The sequence below is a fragment of the Barbus barbus genome, assembly GCF_936440315.1.
Source record: "Barbus barbus genome assembly, chromosome: 27".
In the NCBI taxonomy this organism is placed as follows: domain Eukaryota; kingdom Metazoa; phylum Chordata; class Actinopteri; order Cypriniformes; family Cyprinidae; genus Barbus; species Barbus barbus.
Window position 1 is genome coordinate 24,294,752 of NC_136755.1, and position 20,901 is coordinate 24,315,652.

The 20,901-nt window shown below is 36.0% G+C and overlaps 2 protein-coding genes and 1 pseudogene across 3 annotated transcripts; all 3 read left to right on the top strand.

The window, feature by feature from the left end:
- The first annotated feature begins 399 nt into the window (after window positions 1–399).
- On the top strand, window positions 400–6,371 carry LOC306847463 (protein OSCP1-like; annotated as a pseudogene). Its single transcript has 8 exons — window positions 400–478; window positions 1,530–1,684; window positions 2,125–2,293; window positions 2,525–2,605; window positions 2,785–2,888; window positions 3,081–3,186; window positions 3,657–3,764; window positions 6,252–6,371. The product of its transcript is annotated as a protein OSCP1-like (transcript).
- A 966-nt stretch (window positions 6,372–7,337) lies between these two features.
- LOC306846757 (U7 snRNA-associated Sm-like protein LSm10) lies at window positions 7,338–9,851 on the top strand. The gene is made up of 2 exons (XM_079380349.1): window positions 7,338–7,430; window positions 8,045–9,851. The coding sequence occupies exon 2, from the start codon at window positions 8,051–8,053 to the stop codon at window positions 8,411–8,413; it is 363 nt and encodes a 120-aa protein (XP_079236475.1). The 5' UTR covers window positions 7,338–7,430; window positions 8,045–8,050; the 3' UTR covers window positions 8,414–9,851.
- A 5,161-nt stretch (window positions 9,852–15,012) lies between these two features.
- On the top strand, window positions 15,013–20,889 carry LOC306847660 (protein eva-1 homolog B-like). The gene is made up of 3 exons (XM_079381738.1): window positions 15,013–15,256; window positions 18,412–18,542; window positions 19,822–20,889. Exons 2-3 carry the CDS (start codon window positions 18,476–18,478, stop codon window positions 20,244–20,246), a joined length of 492 nt encoding a protein of 163 aa, XP_079237864.1. The 5' UTR covers window positions 15,013–15,256; window positions 18,412–18,475; the 3' UTR covers window positions 20,247–20,889.
- The last annotated feature ends 12 nt before the right edge of the window (window positions 20,890–20,901 follow it).

Genomic DNA, 20,901 nt, shown 5'->3' on the forward strand with positions numbered 1-20,901 from the left:
CAACAAAGCTTATATAGGCAGCACCCAAATGATTCAAATGGAAGCAGCTGTTACCAATCATCTCAAATGGGCTCGAGTAATGTAGTCTGGGAAATGGAGTTCATAACAGAATGAACCTGAATGGAGAAGAGTGCCCTCTAATGGCTAAAGAGGGCACACCAGCTGGAAACCATGATAAACAGTACAGCCTCATAACTTCCTAAAGCACAAACTACATTAGATTTTTTTTTCCAGATTTGTCTATAATTGTTCAGACACAAAAAGCATGAGTCCTTGAACATTAAAAAATCACACTGAACAGCAAAAAAAAACACGCGCCACGCTAACTGCAGTAACTTGTTCCTGTGATTTATTAAAGAAGTGAGCTGCTAATAAAACCGTACAATAGCTCTTTTCATCATGTCTCAAAGAACTCTTCCTTTGCTCATCATAAACCTCGGTGGAGAAATTATCTACATTCTGGCTCAGACAACAAGCAGTGTTGGCCCAGATCCGGCCCACATGGATTTCACACGGGCCAGATGTGGGCCAGATCTGGGCCAACACCGTCTTTCGGATGAGACGTTTTAGTCTGTTTTATGAAAATAAAAACAAAAGTACAGACAAAAAAAGACATGTTATATGAATTCATTTGATTCTCAAATGCTGCAAAAAGGGAAAACCAGGCTACTCGTTAAATGCAAACAATAAAATAAAAGCAAATAATGAAAGGTTGACATAATCAGCGCCAAAAAAACAACTTCCACAATTGATGTCCCATTGATTGCCAGCCCTCTTATTCCCATTATGTCATGCCAATAACTGTGCATATTTGACTTATGCAAATCTTGGTAATATTTAGTAAGTTACTTTAAAAAGGTAGCCTTGTCCATCTCTATAAATAATGACTGTTTTAGAAATATATCTATTTGCATGCATGATTTGATGTGATCTCAGCTGCTGTCAGAAGGTACTTTGCTTAACTGACAGATTCATACCATGCCTAATTTTCAGTTGCACTAAACTATGTCCTGTTGTAAGACTCAGTGAAGGAGAAGTGCTTGCTCAGATGTAACAGAAATTTGGCCTTAACACAGGTTAAATGCTCTGTTGCAGGTCGTTGGACAGATGATGACATGCAGGAAAAGTTTTTTTTCTTTTATTCATTACCTTCCAAATCTTTGATGTATGTTACATGCAGCTTATTTGTAACAGAAAAAGCATGTGTGGAAGAATCAATAAAATGTTGTGAAATTATAAGGGGTTTCTTTAAAAAATAAATAATTATACAAGTCACCCACACAGAGCACATGTATGAAAAGCAAACAATAATCGGAAAAAGTCATATCATACTACATTTTATTATCCAATATTAAGGTTAATATAATGTCTGTATTTCATAACCAAACCCATAATAAACTGATAAAATCATTTTCATAATGTAAACTTTAGCAGATTCTGTCTATTTCTTTCTGTGGGATATTTAAGTTTTGACTCCTGCCTCAATGTTTCTCTTTTTCCTACTCATCTTTCTCATGCTCTTTCTGTAGTTATGAATGATATAGTGGCCACTATGTTCAATAAGGCTTTTCTAGAAGAGCTCTTGTGGCCGCAGGATCTGTACTCCCACCGAGCCCTGCGGGCAGTTTTGACACAGCTAGCACACACCTCTATTATGCGTCTAAATCCGGCAAGCATGGAAAAGGTTTGAACTCACCCTCTCCCCAGGCAAAAACAATTGTGAATCACATTCCTGTTTTTTTTTTTGCATTGAGTTTTATTATAGTGTCAGTAATTAAATACATTTTAAGACTACTTCCTTAAAGTTCTTTAATAAATATAGTGCAAATGAATGGTCTTGATTGTACTAGTATGCATCAGGCCAGAAGTAGGACTGGTTGTCCAGCTTTTTTAAAAGAAAATGTGTTTTGGTTTTTTTTTCCTTGAAAAACACCAATACTTTAAGGCAACAGTTTGCATGGCTTCTTACATTTAAGTCTTAACTGAACTTAAAATGTCAGTTTGCCATGCTTAAGGGAATCATTCATCAAAGCACATTTTTCAGTTTATGTGGCACAAAAATGTTCACAGTCTACATTTATTATCAATTTCCTATGTAAATTTGTGTTGTTGCCTTTATTGTAGCTTTACGATTTGATGACTATGACCTTTAAGTATCAGATCGTTTCTGTGTCCACGTCCACAAGATTTACTGCTTATCACCTTCAACCACACGGACACCATCAAGGAACTGGTGAGGGATAATCCCAGCCTTGTTAACCAGATCAACAAAGCCCAGAGGCAGCTTATTGAGGTAAAAGTCCACTGTTGCCCACCAAGAACTAGCTTGCTCCTAGTTTCTAAATGTGGTGTAAACATCTTGTTTCATTATGCGCAAAAATATATATTCTTAAGAAATGTTGTAAAGATGAACTTTGTTGTTGTTGTCAAGTAATTCTATCTAAAATCCATGGCATATCAAGTTTCTTTTCTGTGCCAATGTTATTGTTATTATATTTCCAGTAAAAAAGCACCTCTTTCTAAGGTATACACACCTCTATCTGATGGTGAGTTTCAACTCATCCGACATACGCTGCTAGTTCTCTTTCAAGATATGCAAATCAGGGTAAGTGGTTTGTTGTCATTAATATTTGAAATGGATTGCTGCGAGATCATACGGTTGTATGCAAATCATTACCGTGTCATGACATTTTTTGTAAGAACATTCAAGCGAAGTCATTCTGTCATGCGCTTGTAGTGACACTTACTGATTGCATGAGATTTTGTATTATGTTCTTTCATCAGGTCTCCAATTTCTTGAAAGAAAAAATCCAGAACCCAAACGGCCATTTTGTACTGCAGACCGCAGGGCCGGTGCCTTACGGATTTGAGGTTCCTGGTTTAATCAGATAAGGCAGATGAAGGTCGAGGGTCACAGGCAGGATCCTTATATTCTTATAAAGAGTTCTTCATCAGTGGATTTTCACTGGAAAACACAGAGGCTTCATGGAAATAAGATCGCATTGTGACAGTCATACACACCCATACGCAAACAGTCACTTTGTTTCTTCAGAATTCCTTTAAACATTCTCGTCTCACAGGTGTTTTAATGCTAAAGGCCGAGAGGTGAGGAGGACAAGGTTTCCCAGTGGAGGAAGCCACACAAGTGTTGTACGCCAGGGCTCATTTCACCTTTCTGGAGACAGAGTCATATTTTTGGGCACCAAAATATCAAAATTAGTCAATTAAAATTGCAATATTGTTCACATGTAAACAAAATACAGTACATATATTTTTTTATGTATTACATATATTTAAATTTAGTGCTGTCAAATGATTAATCGCGATCATAATTATTAACCATAATTATGGTTTTTACTTTATTTTTCCAATAAAATAAATGCAGCCTTTGTGAGCAAAGATACTTTTAAGACTCTTTAAAAACATTTTTTTTTTATCTTACCAACCACAAATGTATATATATGAATGTTTGTATGTATATGTGAATCTCTGTTGACGTTTGTGCAGGTACGGCACACCCTCATCTGAAGAAATGGATCCAACACCCTCACTGCAGGCATCACACAAGATTCCAAGAGTATAGCTTATTGTTGCAACTCAATGCTCTCTGGATGCCATTATGTTTTTGTGTGAATATCTGAACATGTTGAGGACAGGCAGATACAACGCCCAATCCTCTGGCCACAGAGGAACTCAACTTGCTCGCTAAACTGATGGGTGGAATGGAGGAGCAGAAACTCTCGAATGTGGATGCTGGTTTCAAAGTGAACCTGAGGGCATGTAAGCATTACTAATCCAGACATAATCCTGAAACAAGCCACACACAACCTCGAAGGCATGATTGATTTTCTGTTGTACTTTTATGTTGCTTCTTTATGCTTTTTGGATCTTATATATATAAATATAAATATATGTGAAATAAAATTGACATTATTACATTTTAAGTTTATTCAGAATTTTAACTATAATAATAATGGTGGGGAAAAAAAACTTGCCAAGGCAATGGTTCTCATTTGGTTTAACAAAGTACTAAAATAACTGAAACTAAGATACAAATGAATAAAAACTATAGAGGCATACATACAAAAAAAAAAAAAAAAAAAAAAAAAACGGCTGACAAAGACACACATACACACAATATGGAGTGTTGCTAGACATTTTTGGGTACAAGCCCCAATATTGGTAAATCTTTATATGTGAATGTGAATTAGCACTGACCTGAGAATAATTTTTATGAAACATTTCAATAATCAAGTCATGTGTTCTTTCTATCAGTTGTTCAGAAAAGAACTAGTGTTGCCAGATTCGTAAAGGTCTGAAATTGTTTGCAATTCAGTTTGATTCATTAGTGAGTGGTTTCTCAGCGAAATAATAATGATTTATTTTATAAGAAAAAAAAAAGATGCTGGGTGAGTTGGATTTACCTACAGTCCAATACAGAAAAAACGTGCAAATGTCTTGCAAAGAATAGAGAAATAAATAAGTTGGGTAGTATGTAGTTTTGTTTTGTTGTTTTTTCACAAAGGGCTGGGGGGTGTTCCAGAAAGCAGGGTTAATTTACCATCTGCTAAACCCTGAACTCTCAGTTTATCAGCCCAAACCTTGCTTACTCGAGGTATGTGGTTCCAAAAACGAGTCCAGGAGTAAGTTCATTCAACCCAGAGTATGTTCCTGGTTAACACGCAAGACATTCTCAATAGAGCATGAATCAACGAGTCACTATGGAAACGGATGCTAACCAAAAGTGCCCATACTGCTTCTTTCTTCTTCTTCTGTTCAAAGGTCTGTTTGTTTGATGCTAGTTATATAATAAGTCATATCAGATATGTATTTTTATTATAGAAATACATTATAGAAAATGCAGATCCATGATGTGTGAGATGATAATAAAATATAACAAACATATATAATAAAATAAACATTACCTTATAATTTAAGCAGATAACTATTATGCCAATACAATAAATATAATAACCATATTATAATAGATTACCTTATATTTTACTTATATTAGCGCTTTATAATTTACATATCATACTATATATATATAACTTATTGTAATAATATATAATATTGTGCGCTATCTGTCACGCCCACTGGAGTCTTGTTAGTAAGTCATGCACACATGCGCTGATATCTCTGAAGTAAGCTAACCCTAAAACAGAACCTACTCCGGAGCAGGTTATCTTCAGAGAGCAAGTTGCTATGGTTAATTACATACCCTGAAAGTTACCTCTGTTTTTGGAACCGAAAGTTGAGGTTATCTGCTTACTTACCCTTAAGCATACCCGGGTGTGTCACATAACCTGCTTTCTGGAACACCCCACTGATTGAAAATCACAGGTAAACATTTTTGTTATTGTAACTAACCAATCTCTTTCAATGTTTTTCAGAGGAATTTCAGAAGGAACGGCGCATCAGTCATCTCGAGTCGTTAACATACAAGCCACGCAGGTGCTGTGTCATGCACTTTACATATCTTCTCATGTCCTCGTCTTACTATATTTTGTTGCTCAGGGCTGGGAATGCTACTAGTAAAATCTACTATCATTAACTAAGAAACTCCGGCATTGCTCCAGAGCGAGCTTAACGCAGAGGTTTTTGGCATGTGATTTTAATTCCTTTTAAATTTAAGTTATTGGGAAGTTAACACCAAAAGATGCAACCGCAAATTTGTTCCTGCTAATTCAGGAATGTTTGGGGCAGTCGTGGCCTAATGGATAGAGAGTTGGACTTGTAACCTGAAGGTGGTGGGTTTGAGTCTCAGGTCCGGCAGGGATTGTAGGTGGGGGAGTGAATAACCAACACTCTCTCCACCCTCGATACCACGACTGAGGTGAGACCCTTGAGCAAGGCACTGAACCCCCAACTGCTCCCTGGGCGCCGCCGCATTGGCTGCCCACTGCTCCGGGTGTATGTTCACTACTGTGTGTACACTTGGATGGGTTAAATGCAGAGCACAAATTCTGAGTATGGGTCACCATACTTGGCCACACACCACTTCCTCTTTCCCTTTTATGAGTTTGGAATAATCTTTTAGCATTACCTGCCCTAGACAGTTAAGTACATATAAGTACATACTGAGTTTGTAGTAATCTCAAACAACATCATTAGAATGTATAGGTTTTTTTGACAACATTATTAACACTCTCATACATTTACTAATGATTTATTAACACCAAACTCTAAGTTTCAGTAAATGGCTCAATATGAATCACTTTTTGAAAAAATGTTTACCTTGGTATTCTCAGGATCAGCTGGCCAGTACTGAGCTGGCACGCATAGCAGGAGAGTTTGATGAAGAGGGAAGCCTGACAGAGGGACCCGGGAACAAAGGGGGCGACTTGCTGGCTATGATGGATGAGCTCTAAAGGTCAGTGACTGTAGACTGTGAGTCAGGATACATGTGGTAATTCTGAAAGATTACAGAAAAATATGGTAGTTTTGGAAATGCCTGGCATTTATACATTCAAAAAAATGATTAAGAAATAGCTGGAAGCAAAAATCGCACTATAACGGGTTGTTTATGATTTCCTAAATTATGTGATGTTTTAAACCTTTTGAAAAAATTGTTTATGAATGTTGAATGTTTCTTTTGTATTCATAAAAAACACTTGCATCTATAATGTCAGTTTATTGTGTCTTATTTGATTGATCTGTTTATCTAGTTTAATTGCAGCAAAACAATGAACATCAAGCATTTTGAGTTCAGTGGAACAGAGTTTAATTCTGTTGACAGAAAACCACACCAGCATACATTCAGACAAGTGTTGACAATATCACCTTCAATATAAAAAGACTGAAATGTTGAATTGTGTTCTCCGGATAATTTATATGACAGGTTGGGGCAAGATGTCACATGGGGTAGATTTATTTTTATCTATCTATTTATTGACATTCTCTATATTATGTTTTCCAAGTCAGCACAACACGTTTAACGAAGTACATTTTTTAATGTATAGCCTAGATATTGTGTACAATAAGGTTTTCACATAAAAATCAACAAATAAGGGTGTGGGGGAATAATTTATTATTATTTTTTTATATTTAAATAATTAGCTACTACAAACCACTACAAGAGTAGTTTGGTATTTTTGCATGTTATCTTTGGCATTTTTACTGCTTTATTGTTTCATCATTGTTTTACTGTTCAGATTTAGCCATTAAATAACATATAATACAGACATGTGACAACGTGCCCCGGTACAGCAGTAAACCTTTTTCTCCTTGATCAACTTTCAAGAATAAACTTACCCTGAGAAATAATCACTGACAAAGGATGATAACTGGTTAGTAACTCGCTAGAGGGAGCGCGATTCGGTCAGGAACCTCTTGATGACGTCACTCTCCTCTGCGACAAAGCGTGGCGCTCGAAACCATTCAAGGACGTAAACATGATGTTTTGAGCATGTTAGACAACACAAAGCAAGGTAATAAAACGAATACTTTTACCTCAAGTGGAATTTATGACTGATTCTGGGTTCAAAATTAAACGATTTTGTAATTATTTCGTCTTTGAATGAATACAAATCTCGCGTGCCTCAATAAGGACGTTAAAGATAAAGCAGGAAAGCTTAATATGTGCAAACTTGTTTTCGTGACTGTTCGTTACTAGTACTTTTCTAGCATGTATCTAGGTTAGTCAAGACACTATTTCAATACTAAGTTACTTCCAAACTGTGCACTGTAACAGGAAACACATACACACACACACACAGATATATATATATATATATATATATATATATATATGTTGAATGTAACTTATGTTTGTGTTACTTTTTGTTGTATGTTTTTGTGCTTTAAAATGGCTTTAAATACTTTGATATTTTGTAATATTAGATAAATACATCCATATTTATTCATTAAAGTTACTGCATTTAACATTTTTGCTTTTCATTCTGGATTACACCTTGTTAGACAACAAACCTAATTTGCATATTTCCTATGCAATGTGTGGTTTGTCTGTCAGCAGGGTTGTTAAATTACTCACACTGTAAGACAGATGACATTGTCCACATGTTAATGACTTCTCTGTGCACAGGTGAACATGGACGTGAGCCATTCCATTCGTGAACGCACCATCGCTGAGAACAGTCTGGTGATTCTCCTGCAGGGGCTGCATGGCCAGGTGACCACAGTTGACCTGCGAGATGAGAGCACGGCGAGGGGACGCGTTATTAACGTGGATGCTTTCATGAACATCCGGCTGGAGAAGGTTCTGTACAGGGACAGACGTGGACGTGTGTCCAGTATGGATGACTTATTCATCACGGGCCGAAACGTGCGTTACGTCCACATCCCAGACCACATGAACATTATAGAGACAATAGAGACCCAGCTCGCCAAAATACACCGCGTGCGAAACTTTGGAGCAAGCGGTGGACGCAAAGAATACTCTAAGAAAAAATAGTTTTTATGAGAAACTCATGTTTGTCTTGCAAATATATGGTTTTGTAATGTGCAGTATTGATTTTCATTAAGTAGGCCTAATGCAATCATGGAGCAAAATGTAATCCATAGTTTACTTTGAAAATGTTGCTAGTTGTAGACTGAAAGAGCTCTGAAGATCATCTATAGGAAAAGTGTGGGAAAAGTTTTCTGTTTAGTTTGCACTACTCTAGTGGTTAGAAAAAGCAATAAACATTGAAATAACCATTGATCGATGAGTTCCTTAAGTTGACATTGTGTTTGTTTAAACAACACATCTTTTTACTTTTAATATTTGTTCTGTCTCGTAATTGCGATGTCAGTTATCTCTCAACCACAACTATATTTGAATCACAATAATTGTTTGTGTGCAAATATTGGTACTTTACAGCCTTTATTTGTGCAGTTCAAACATTGTTTGGAGTATAATGACTGTTTCAGTTCATGTTTTTTAATTGCAAAAGTTTTGTAAGATCAGGACTGGTGATAATTTCAGACGATCATATAAATAATTAAGAGAACAGTCCCATATTGGATTGGACAGTAATCTTCTAACATGGCAAGCTGTTGGGGATAAAGATATACAAGTACATAGCAATTTGAATTATAAACATACAGTATAATGAGCCATCAAATAAGTTCTAGTTTGTAGTAGTTCACCAAAAAATGAAAATATACTCAGACCATCCAAGTTGTAGATGAGTTTGTCTCTATATCATAATAGAATTGTAGAAGTTTAGCATTGCATCACTTGTTCACCAATGGATCCTCTGCAGTGAATGGGTGCCGTCAGAATAAGAGCCCAAACATCTAATAAAAACATCGCAATAATCCACAAGTAATCCACACCACTCCAGTACATCAACTAATGTCTTGTAAAACAAAAATCTGCATGTCTGTAAGAGACAAATCCATCATTAAACAGATTTTATTTGATAATATTTTAAACTCTTCTCAGTCTGGTTTTAGAACTGGCCATACTACCATTACTGCTGCTACGGTAGTGTTAAATTAAATTATTGGTACTCTGGATAAAAAAAAAACAGTACTGCGCAGCCTTATTTAAGGATCTATCCAAGGCGTTTGAGTCAGTGAATTGCTGCTAAACAAACTTAGCAATACTGGTTTCGGACCAGAGGGCTGTTTCATAAAAGACACTAAGAAAAGCGGGGATTAAAGTCCAAAACCTGACTTGAAATTCAGAGAGAAAAGCTGCATGGCTAGAAACTGCTGATCAACTGAATGCACAAGTGGCAACTATGTTAAAATGTTTTCATATATCTTAAAAAAGGTCATTAGCCTACATTTTGGGTACAATACATTAAATACAGTTGGTTGTAGCCTATTTTTTTATTTAATAATTTAAGTTATATTTTCTGTATACTTTTATTTTTGGACTAATAATAAAGTCAACTAATTGGATGTGAGAGTGTCAACGGTAATATCGATGCGTTCCTATTGGTCAGAGTTAGACCAATGGTTGTTAGCCTGCTCTGGAGTAGGCTAGCTGCAAAGAATAAATCTCCATAATAATATAATTTAGTCAGGGCTAAATTCAACCAGGATAACTGGAAAATTCCAGCTTAATCCCTTTTGTGCAATGCCCCTCTGGGACATTGAAATAGTTTAGAAATTATTTAGTAGATCGGACTTAGTGTGTTCATTTGGGGGATCTCAAATCTGACTTTCTTGATATATATATAAAGGGGTCCCCCAGGGTTACGTTTTGGACCTATTTTGTTTTCTATTTATATAAATGATTTGGGTAAGGACATTCAAGGAAAAAAAAAAAACTTTTATGCTGATGATACTATTATTTATAGTTTATACACTTGCTCCATCTATGACACAGACGGTGAAAGAGCTTCAGATTGCATTTCAGTCACTGGAAGATGCTCTGGTTAGTTTAAAATTTGTTTTAAATTCACAGAAAACAGTTATGGTTTTTTCAAAAGCTCAGTCCCAAGTACTTGATAATCTTGGTATTTTTACATCTGATGGTAAAATTATTGAAAAAGTACCTTCTTACTACAACCCGAAATCCGGAAATGTTGGAACGTTTTTTAAAATGTGAATAAAATGAAAACTAAAAGACTTTCAAATCGCATGAGCCAATATTTTATTCACTATAGAACATAGATAACATTACGAATGTTTACAATTTTATGCACAAAATGAGCTCATTTCAAATTTAATGCCTGTATCCTTCAAATAAAGTGGTATTTTTCATAATGTTGTGGCGATGCCTTCACACGACATTAACACCTTCGTGCAGCTGCGGTTTTACAGTAGGTTATTATCATTGGACCTATTCAACTGGACAATGGACCATTCGACCACCGAGTATCTAGCAGCGTCCGCCATAATATCGAAGTTAGTGCGCATCATTGATCATTCTTCTCGCTAAAAATATTTTCTCATAACATGAGATCTGCAGTTTAAAGATGAATTACTGTGTGCACCTACAGCACTCCTCGCTGTCATTAAAACAAAGCATGCCACAGGAAATGTGATGAAGTGCATCCACTACAAATTCATATAGCCTAATTTTTGTTTAAAAATCTGCATAATGACTTTATGTAATTTCAGTGCTTATTTACTTTATGAGAGTGGAATGTTTAATGTAAATGTGTATATCGACATGAAAACAGAGTTTAAAATCTTTGTTTACTTCATTTTCTCACTCCTGGAAAAAGGGTTCGTATGTATGGGTCAGAGTTTGCATGCAGGTGTGCAAATTTTCCCGTCAAGTTTGTTTTTATAAATCCCACCTTTTGCGTAGGAAGTGGTGTACGCCTCTTTCAGAGCAGGTTTTGTGTGTACGCAATGGTTATAAATGAGGCCCCTGATGTCAATCAACTTAATTAGTTGCTAGATGTTCTCCTAGCTGAATCTTTTCAAAATTTCTTGCTTTTTAAGCTCTTTTGTTGCCCCATGTCAACGTTTTTGAGACCTGTTTGAGACCATTTCAAATTTTAAATGAGCTCATTTAGTGGATAAACGTGTGAAATTTCTCAGTTTAAACATTTATGTTATCTATGTTCTGTTGTGAATTAAAAATATTGGCTCACGTGATTTGAAAGTCTTTTAGTTTTCATTTTATTCAAATTTAAAAAACGTCTCAACATTTCCAGAATTCGGGTTGTAGTACTTGAGCATTTGGATTGATGATAAACTTTCATTCAATGTACATATTGCTAATCTAATCAGGAAGCTCAAACTAAAGCTTGGCTTTTATTTTAGAAATAAATCTAATTTTACTTTTAATGCCAAAAAGAAACTTGTAGAAGCTACCTTCCTAACTGTGCTTGACTATGGTGATAAATTATACATGCATGCGGTCTCTTCTATCTTAACAAGCCTTGATTCGGTTTACCATGCTTCACTACGTTTTATTACAAATGCAAAATCCTGTACTCATCATTGCATTCTATATGAGATGGTGGGTTGGACATCATTAGCTATATGTAGAAAACAGCACTGGTACATTTTTATCTATAAAGCAATGTTAGGTAAACTTCCAGCTTATCTCTGTACTCTTCTTTGTCTTTGTTCTGGCAATTACCAGCTATGCTCTTCCAAGTGTTTGCTTTTTTACGTACCTGGGGAAAACTGCATTTTCTTATGCACCCTGGGCATGGAATAATTTGCAAAAAGATCTAAAACTAGATAAATATGTCTATTTGTGAATTTAAATGAATTTATTGGAAGCTTGTGATTGTTTTTGGTGAGAGGATATGTTTAAATATTCTTGGAATGTGTACTTGTTGTATTTTATTATTTTAAAATTGTCTTACTGTATGGCTATTACCATGGCCGGTTCTCTCTTGTAAAAGAGATTTTAAATCTCAATGAGGCTTCCTGGTTAAATAAAGGTCAAATAAATTTAAAAATGAAGACATTTTAGCTTTCAACCGTTGCTTCCGATTAAATAATTTAGATTAGTGTTTCTAATCCATGAAGTGGAAAAAGTCCATCCCCTGTTGTCCTCTCACATCAAAATCCACCAACATATTTGTTTAGAACAGTTTTTAACTTTTTGCTTGTAAACTGTGCTTGATCTGTGCATATTTCTCCCCTGATTCAGAATACTTTTTTCAATGTTGAAAGCGATATACTAGATAGAGGACATGTTTTTTAGCCAGAAGCAGCGGATTGAAGTATAAAACACCTTAATAAACGCCTCTGTTACACATTTAAAATTTAGAATGAACCATTCTTTTAACCCGAGCCTTCAAATTAGACTAACAAACAGAATAGTTCAAATGCTTTTGTCTCCTAAATAGTCTCATTCTTCTGTTTTTGTCTCAGTTTGTAGCCAATATGGCAAGAGATTTTACATCTTATTTTGGAACAATGTTATTTTGCTTCCAGAATGCTACATATGTTTTGGCATTGCGTATGAGGATGCAGGATTTTCAGTGACCACATAATCATCGTCCTTGCAATGACTCAAACCTCATTCCTGTCCGGACACAGGAATATTCTGGTAAAAAACATTGCACAACATGAAAATTACACATGTTGCTTATGAAAAACTTGAGTCCCAATTAGGGGAAAATCCTTTTTAAGGATTTAAATGCTGGTGCATGATGTTCAAGGTGTTTAATCTCAATGGACAATTCAACTCAACTTGTATTTAGCTTTTTCCCAGCATGCTGCCCACATTATGTCCTTTTATCTCCAACTTATCTGAGGAGCACGGTTCACAGGTTTTCATTGGCTGTTGCTAAGCTCAGGACGCCATTCGGTTAAGAGTCGCTTCAGGTGTTTAACTCTCGTCAGACGGGAACACAAAGAGCTCTTTTAAATCCAGCCATAGCCTGAAGCACCAGGCACTGTGCCCACTGCAGACATTTCCTGTTCCACCCCACAGGGTTAACCCTTCAACAGATAGAGATCTTTCTGGCATGCTCGACGTGGCCTGTCCCAGAGATTGAGCGGTCAGCCTTATTCAAGTCAAGTCAAGTCAAGTTGAGCTTTATTGTCATTCCGCTACATGTGGGGACATATAGTGGAACGAAATGTCGTGTCTCGCAGGACCACGGTGCTACATAAATACAGACATTCAAGCCTACACATGCTGAAAGACACATCATTTAGGGGCGTGTTTGAATGTTGAAAGTGAAGACAAACAAACATAAAGAGGCTGGGTTGAGTTTTACATTTGGTACTTATTACTTTTGAGCTCTGCATGTGGTACAGGACATTTCTTTTGGCTCCCTTTTTAAATATTCATAGTGTAAAGACTATTTTCTGAAGAAAAAGTGAGAAGGGCTTGATTGTGCAAAAAAAGTCTTAATCAACTGGCGTTTTAGAGATTTTAATGTTCTCAGAAATGCAAAGTGCACAATATTGATTCTTAATTTTGGGGGAAAAATTTTTAATTTAAAATGACAAATGCATTACAAATACACTAAAACAGTAATACTGTGAAACATTATTACAATTTAAGCTTAACTGTTTACTACTGTAACATATAAAGTTCGCAATCTTTTTCATTTTCATCCATGTGTTAAAATATATTATATTAGTGTAATTTACTTTACTTAAACTTTGAACAGTAGTGTGTATGAGAAAATATAAAACTAATGACACTTATTTTTGTTAAATGTTTTTGTGTTTGTGCTTTGAAATGACAAAAAAAAGTAAAGGTTTAATATTTAGTTTTATAAAGCAAAAGACATTTATTGATTAATTTAGTTAATTTTAGAGTGGCTTAAAAATTAGGGGGAAAAAGTGTAAATTCACTTTTTCAGATTTTAGCATTTCATGAATCATATGATTAATTATTTCAATGAGAGCCTTAGTTTTCATCAGTAACAAATAAAGACATAAATGAAGAAATTAATGTAAAAAAAAAGCCACTTTTTCATAGTTTTTCGCTTTTGTTTTGTATCTTACTACAGTTTTTCCTCACCATTATTGCCTTTAGCTGCTCACTGGTATTCTCTGTAAAACTGATTTGTACCCATATTTGTTGTGAAAAGCATTATATATATATATATATATATATATATATACATACATTTGAATTGAGTTATCTTCAGGTTTATACATCTAACAGTAAAGATAACATTTGAATGATTTAGTACAACAAAAACTGTACCGTTTTTTTAAATTATCTTCATTATTTCATAAAATTTTTCTTAGTATGAGGTATAAATGGGGCTTGAATTATTAGAAAGGGGGTCTTTCGCATATAGGGAATATCATATTTTTGGGTCCTTGAAATTAAAACGTTAAAAATATTTTTGAGGCCACTGTATAATGTATAAACTACAATACTAGACCATACGTACAAACTTTTTGAGCTACTACAGACAGCATCTATAGTCTGTCTGAGTGTGATTTTCAGTGGTTTACACACCCACACAACACACTCAAATATACATGTGTGGACCTGAAGAAGAGGTTTCCACTAATCTGGTGACCAGCGGGCGTGAAATGTGGCCTGGATCGCACTGCCATCCCGAGGGTGTAAATTGTAGTCTCATATCGTTTGCCCCTCCCTGACTCTATTTTCCCCTCTGACAGGAAACACCTCCCTTTGCCTAAACTGCTTTTCTATGGTCTGGTCCCAGTGAGAGAGCCGCTGTGTATGTGTGAGTACAGAGGGCTGCTGCTTCTGCTGCTTCTCCTGATGTCAGGCACAGACAAGTGTGAGTAGAGAGAGAAAGAGCGTGTGTTTGGAGCTAAAGCACCTCTCAGCGTTTTGTGTTCCCTCTTCATCTGACAGTGTGTGAGGTCACTGCGCCTCTGGATACGGGACTCATCTTTCCTCCACCAGGACAATCTGGATAGAATTGATGGTTCGTTAGAAAAGGTAAGATATCAAATAGTTCATTTTTTTTAAAGGAATAAAACATCAAAACTATCTTTGACTTCTGAAATTGTTTTGATGTATCAAAAATGTAATATGAGTGGGTTAGTTTAGTTTAAAAAAACTTGCTGTTTCAATTGTAGATTTTTGTCTGCCAAAAAATATAACCAGGTGAAAAATCCCACAGATTTACACTGAAGGAGTGACTCTAGTTTTATCAACCAGAAAACCAGAACATCACCATATAAACCATTTAAAAACCACAATATCACCAAACACTGTAAATCATTTAAAAATCAGAATATCACAGAGACTTATAAGGCCAGACTCTTCTGACCCTAGCAACTGCATTAAAAATGCCCTAGCAACCACCCATAACATCCTAGCAACTGTATAGCAACACTTTTGCAACTGCATAACAATGCCCTAGCAACCACCCACAGCAACTGCGTAGAAACAGATTAGTAACCACCTACAACAGCCTAGAAACCGCATAGCAATTCCCTAGCAACCACTCACAACACCTTAGCAACTGCATAGCAACGCCCTAAACATTAACTGGGAAGAAACAACCTACCAACCACTCAAAACACCCTAGCAACTGCGTAAAAAAAACATAGCAACCACCCATAATACCCTAGCAACTACAAGATAATACAAACAAATACCCACAACATCTAAGGAACTCCATAGCAACACCCTAGCAACTACTCACAACAGCCTAGACATTGCATAACACATTAGCAAAGCCCTAGCAACTGCGTAGAAACAACCTAGCAACCCACAATTCCCTAGCAACTATATATTTGTGTGTTATGCAGTTATTTATTTGATCAAGAAAATACTATATACATAAAAAGGCAGTGACTCTTTGCAAACCAAATTTCTTACATTCTATAAATGACTGAATACTTAAACCTCTTGGAACAGACTACAAAAAAAAAGTCATTGAAAACATGCATTAAAAACCGTTTTTGTGGTCTGGCAGTTAACGTTGTTAATAATGTAACCATGTAATACCGCTTGGAAAAAAAAAAAAGATGCTTTTAAAGATTGCTGAAGGGAGAATATGCAGAAAAGCATGAGTTCAGCGGGTTCTGCTGCTACATGCCCTTCTGCAGGTTTGCTCTTCTGGGAAAGGCTCTGACAGGTGTCTGATGGTATGTTTAAGATGTTTTGTCCTGTGTCGAACTGTCCCTGACTCACGGCTGTGGGGCAGAACGCAGGTCATTTAGCCGCTGTCTGGTATGCTGTGTCACTAACAGGAATATTTTTGGAACTTGTGGCATACGTCCCACGCTAATTGATACTTAGAGCAGGACTTGACAATGTTTACAAGCTTCAAGTGTAATCTCATATTCCTGGTATCCTAGTTCCTGTTTGTCTTTTATGTAAGGGAATGTAGTTTGCGTTTGCTAAACCACACTGGAGGGGCTTTACAGGACTGCAGAGAATAACAAAACTTAGACGCCACAGGAAAAGCTCATTCTTTTTTTGCATTTAAACATTTAATTACTTCAAGTATCATGAACATTTTATTGTTTAAAATATGCTCTTTGTTTTGATCAAATTTGCTAATTGATATTATTATAATTATTACTATTATGTTCAATAATATTTATATTATCTTTTTGTATGATCATCAAATTTGATTGTATGCTAAAAAATATATAAAGTATTATAATTGTTACCATTATTATAACAGAAATGTTTTTAATAATAATAATAAACAATATTATTATTATATAATTATCATCATCACCACCACTATTATTATTATTATTAAATAATACTGTATATTACATTTAATATTAATAATAATAATAATTAGTAATAGTAGTATATTCAATAACATTTATATATATATTTTAAATTAAAAACATAATTGAAAAAAATATGATGAAAATCTGATTTTAATTTGGATTTGTGGAAATAATTGAGAAAATTTTAATATATTTCTGTCTTTTTTTTTATTTCTGAAGCAAAGAGAGAAAAAGCAAACAAATGAGATTTCACTTTATACTGAAACTTAAATTTTAATTGTGTCTATTTATTACTGTGATTATTACATCTGAAATTATAACTGAAATTACACGTAAATGAGAGCTTCATTAAGTTAATGAGCTATGAAAGATCAGCAACCTCTACACAATAAAGCATAACTTCAGGCACTTGTGAGGATAATTAGCAGACATTCTGACCAATGGAAAGCTAAATAAAGACAAATTATCACAGCCAACATAATGTGCTTCACTCTAGTGTCCTTAAATATGTGCCCTAGTCCTGCCAAGAGTGTGGCAGATAGGGATCGGGGCGGCTGAGACTTTGGGCCTTGATGTCTTAGATTTGCTGTAATTACAGGCCCCAAGAGGAAACAAACAGGAAGAAAATAACATGGCACCTCTTCCGTGATCCCGGCATGGTCTCAGCGTCTGCGGCTTTTATGGTGTGGACGCACACAGGGAGTCACTGCATTTATAGCCTGATGCTTTTATCGTTTCCTCGCTTGGGCCGGAGGAGATTCTCGCTCCAGCTTGGAAAATCCAGATGTTCAGCTTTAATTCTCCCCCTCCTCTTTTCCATCTCGGAAAGAGTGACACAAGCTGGATCCTTCCCAGTTTCCCAGGGAAGAGTCCCAAGCAGACCCCGAGCAGCATGTGAACATCCTCACAGAATCTCAGTTCCTGTGGGAAACATGGGAAAGTCTGTCTAGGAGCAAAGAGTGAGACCTGGGTCAATGGCAATAACAACAGCGGTTACAAATGGCCTGTGTGGAAAGAGACTGATATAATGCTGCTTAATGGCACAGTTAGCGCAATTTCAGCCTCAGGATCCAAAATAAATAAGTTAGGGCCTATTTGTCTAATTATGAATAGCAGGGCATGTTGTTTTAGCTGTCCTTGCAATGCTGAAGCAAGCATTACTGTTGCTTTTTCAAAAGCCCTAACACTGAGTATTAAACTTTTCATGCAACTCAACACTGTTTCTGCTACAAACATGAATGATAGGCTTCCTAAAATCAGCAACTAATCATAACACCCTAGCAACTGAAGAGTGACATGAAGGTTACCAACCACAACATCCAGAAGCTTGTTTTGGGGTTTTTCTTAACTGTATGTCTGCTGCTTCTGAAATATATGTATTTTGTTCTACCACAGGGGTCAAGGTGAAGTAGAGAAGAAAGCAAGAGAAAGGAAAATCAGTCTGCCAGATAAAGCCAATATGAACCCCATACGGAAAGACATGGAGCTGCTGAGTAACAGCATGGCTACTTACGCCCATATAACAGGTAAGAGTGTTCAACACTAACCACTCATTACTGTGCAGCTTAAGATATCAAGCGGTGAAAGGCACTTCTATAGATTTGGGCCCCATCACACTTCTGACCCCAAGAAGAAAATAACAACCCATTCCATGGACTTAAGTGTTCTGTTTGATTTGTCTTCACACGTCTGACTTCATGAGAAATGGCTTAAATGTTCCTAAAGACGTTTCTCTTTTTCTATGGGGTTTTTTCTTCAGTGTCAGGTCAGTCTAGGAAAATAAATATTTAAAAATTCTAAATTGAAACTAAAATGACTAGAAATCAGCATAATAGAATGATTTGTGAAGGATCATTAGAACAGATATTTTAAATTAAAATAATAATACACAGTATTAGACTGTTTTTACTGTATTTTTGATCAAAGCCTTTGTGAGTATAAAAGACTTAAAAATCTTTCTAACTCTGAGCTTTTGAATGGTAGAGTACAGCTATTGAAAATATATTTACAATCTACAAATGCCAAGTTCTGCCATGAAGCGGATGGTTCAGGCTGATAGGTTGTTAATGAAAACTGATGATGATAAAACTGATGAAACTACTTGGCACAAGCTGATTGGTTCATGTTGCATATGCAGCCAATGAGCTTGCTGCTTTATATTTAAATGTCTGTTTAAAATCCACTAGAGCTTTTTACAGCGTGCTTTCAGAGTTACTTTGAAACCCTCCACCTCTGCTTTGGGTTATTTTATATACTATTTGTGTAGCAGCAGCATGTCTTAAATGCTCACAGCACCATATCGGTGTATGTATTGACTGTAGAAAATTCCTGTACTTGCCTTCCGGCAGCAGCAATAATCTACAACTACAGCAATAACCATCAGCAGCATAGCAGATCTATTCCACCAAGATCAAATACATTAACATTGTCATATCCATTACCATGCTAAAATCTTCAGAGAGTTGTCATGATAGAAGTTGGATCAAGAGGTTTTCAAGATCATAAGAAATATAAATTCATGTGCATCCAAACTTTTGATTTTTACACGATGCAAATTTTGAATACTGTATGCAAGGAATTCCTGGATTTTCCAAAATGTACAGTATGCAGCAGAACAGTGCATAGAATATCAAGTTCAATTCAGTATCCCATTTCAAATAGACTTTAAAATGTCAATTGATTTATCATTTAGAATCCAACTACATTCATATGTAATATTTAATATATCTATTAATTCTTTCTTTTGATTCTGGGATGAAATGACTTGGACATGTTCTTGACAATTTTCCTTCTCTTTGAACACAGAGAACATGGAGAGCTTCGCGCTGTACTTCACGTTGGGTGTGTGTTCAGGTCTTCTGCTGGCCCTTGTCCTCCTCATATTGGGCATTGCCTGCCGACCGCGTTCAAAAACAAAAACACCCTCCTCACCAGACAAGAGACGACTTAAAGAGTCCTGCGAGGAGGAGGAAGACAAGGAAGAGGACCAAAGTGAGGAAGATGATGACGAGGACTTAGAAGTCCCAGTGGTCACTGTGAGTCCCTTGGGCGATCAGACCCAATTAAATGGAACCATTAAGAGTGTGAACGTGTTCGCTTCAGCGGAGGAGCTGGAGAGAGCCAGGAGGCTGGAGGAGAGAGAACGGATCGTCAGGGAGATCTGGAGGAATGGACAGCCAGATATACTCGTCACCGGCACAGGAACACTCGGACGTGTTCACTATCACTAGTAGTGTTTTATGTGCTGGACGCAGTTGTTTCATGCAGATATGGAATGCCACAGGACATTTATCTGTGCAACAGATTTGGGTGTAACGTACCTTTAAAATTAGACAGATTGAGTACACTCTTTAAAATAAGGCTTCCAAAGGGAGGTTTCTACAATGATTCCATCGATGAACCATTTTGTATTTCCCAAAGAACCTTTCAGAGATTTATTTTTTCTTAACATGAAGAACATCAAGTTTACATGGATGTTAAAAGTTCTTCACTGAACCATTGATGCCAATAAAGCAGCTTTATTTTTAAGAGCAGGCCTACATTTAATCCCCATAACTCATTTTGAAGTCGTTTTCACAAACCCTTGCTTGTATTCTAAATGATCAAGTTTTGATGGATCCAGTTTTTTTCTTTTGCATTTTTTTATTACATTTTAGCACTTGATGTTTGTGTATATATACATTGTATTTTTAAATAAAAATAAGATTTTTACCCAATTCTGACACACATGCATTATAAATGAGAAAGTAGCATTCATGTCATGAAGACATCCCGAATGCCAGTTCACACTTATAACGATAACTACAGTATATTAGCATCCAAACCAAAAGCACGGTAAAGTTGTTGTATTAAAAAATTATATCAAATGCACTTTACTCACTGCTC

Bases quoted from the DNA above. Each gene is read 5' to 3' on its own strand.
- LOC306846757 (XM_079380349.1), top strand. From the start codon at position 8,051: ATGGACGTGAGCCATTCCATTCGTGAACGCACCATCGCTGAGAACAGT.
- LOC306847660 (XM_079381738.1), top strand. From the start codon at position 18,476: ATGAACCCCATACGGAAAGACATGGAGCTGCTGAGTAACAGCATGGCT. The intron at 18,543-19,821 runs GTAAGAGTGTTC...CTTTGAACACAG, and splicing joins TACTTACGCCCATATAACAG to AGAACATGGAGAGCTTCGCG.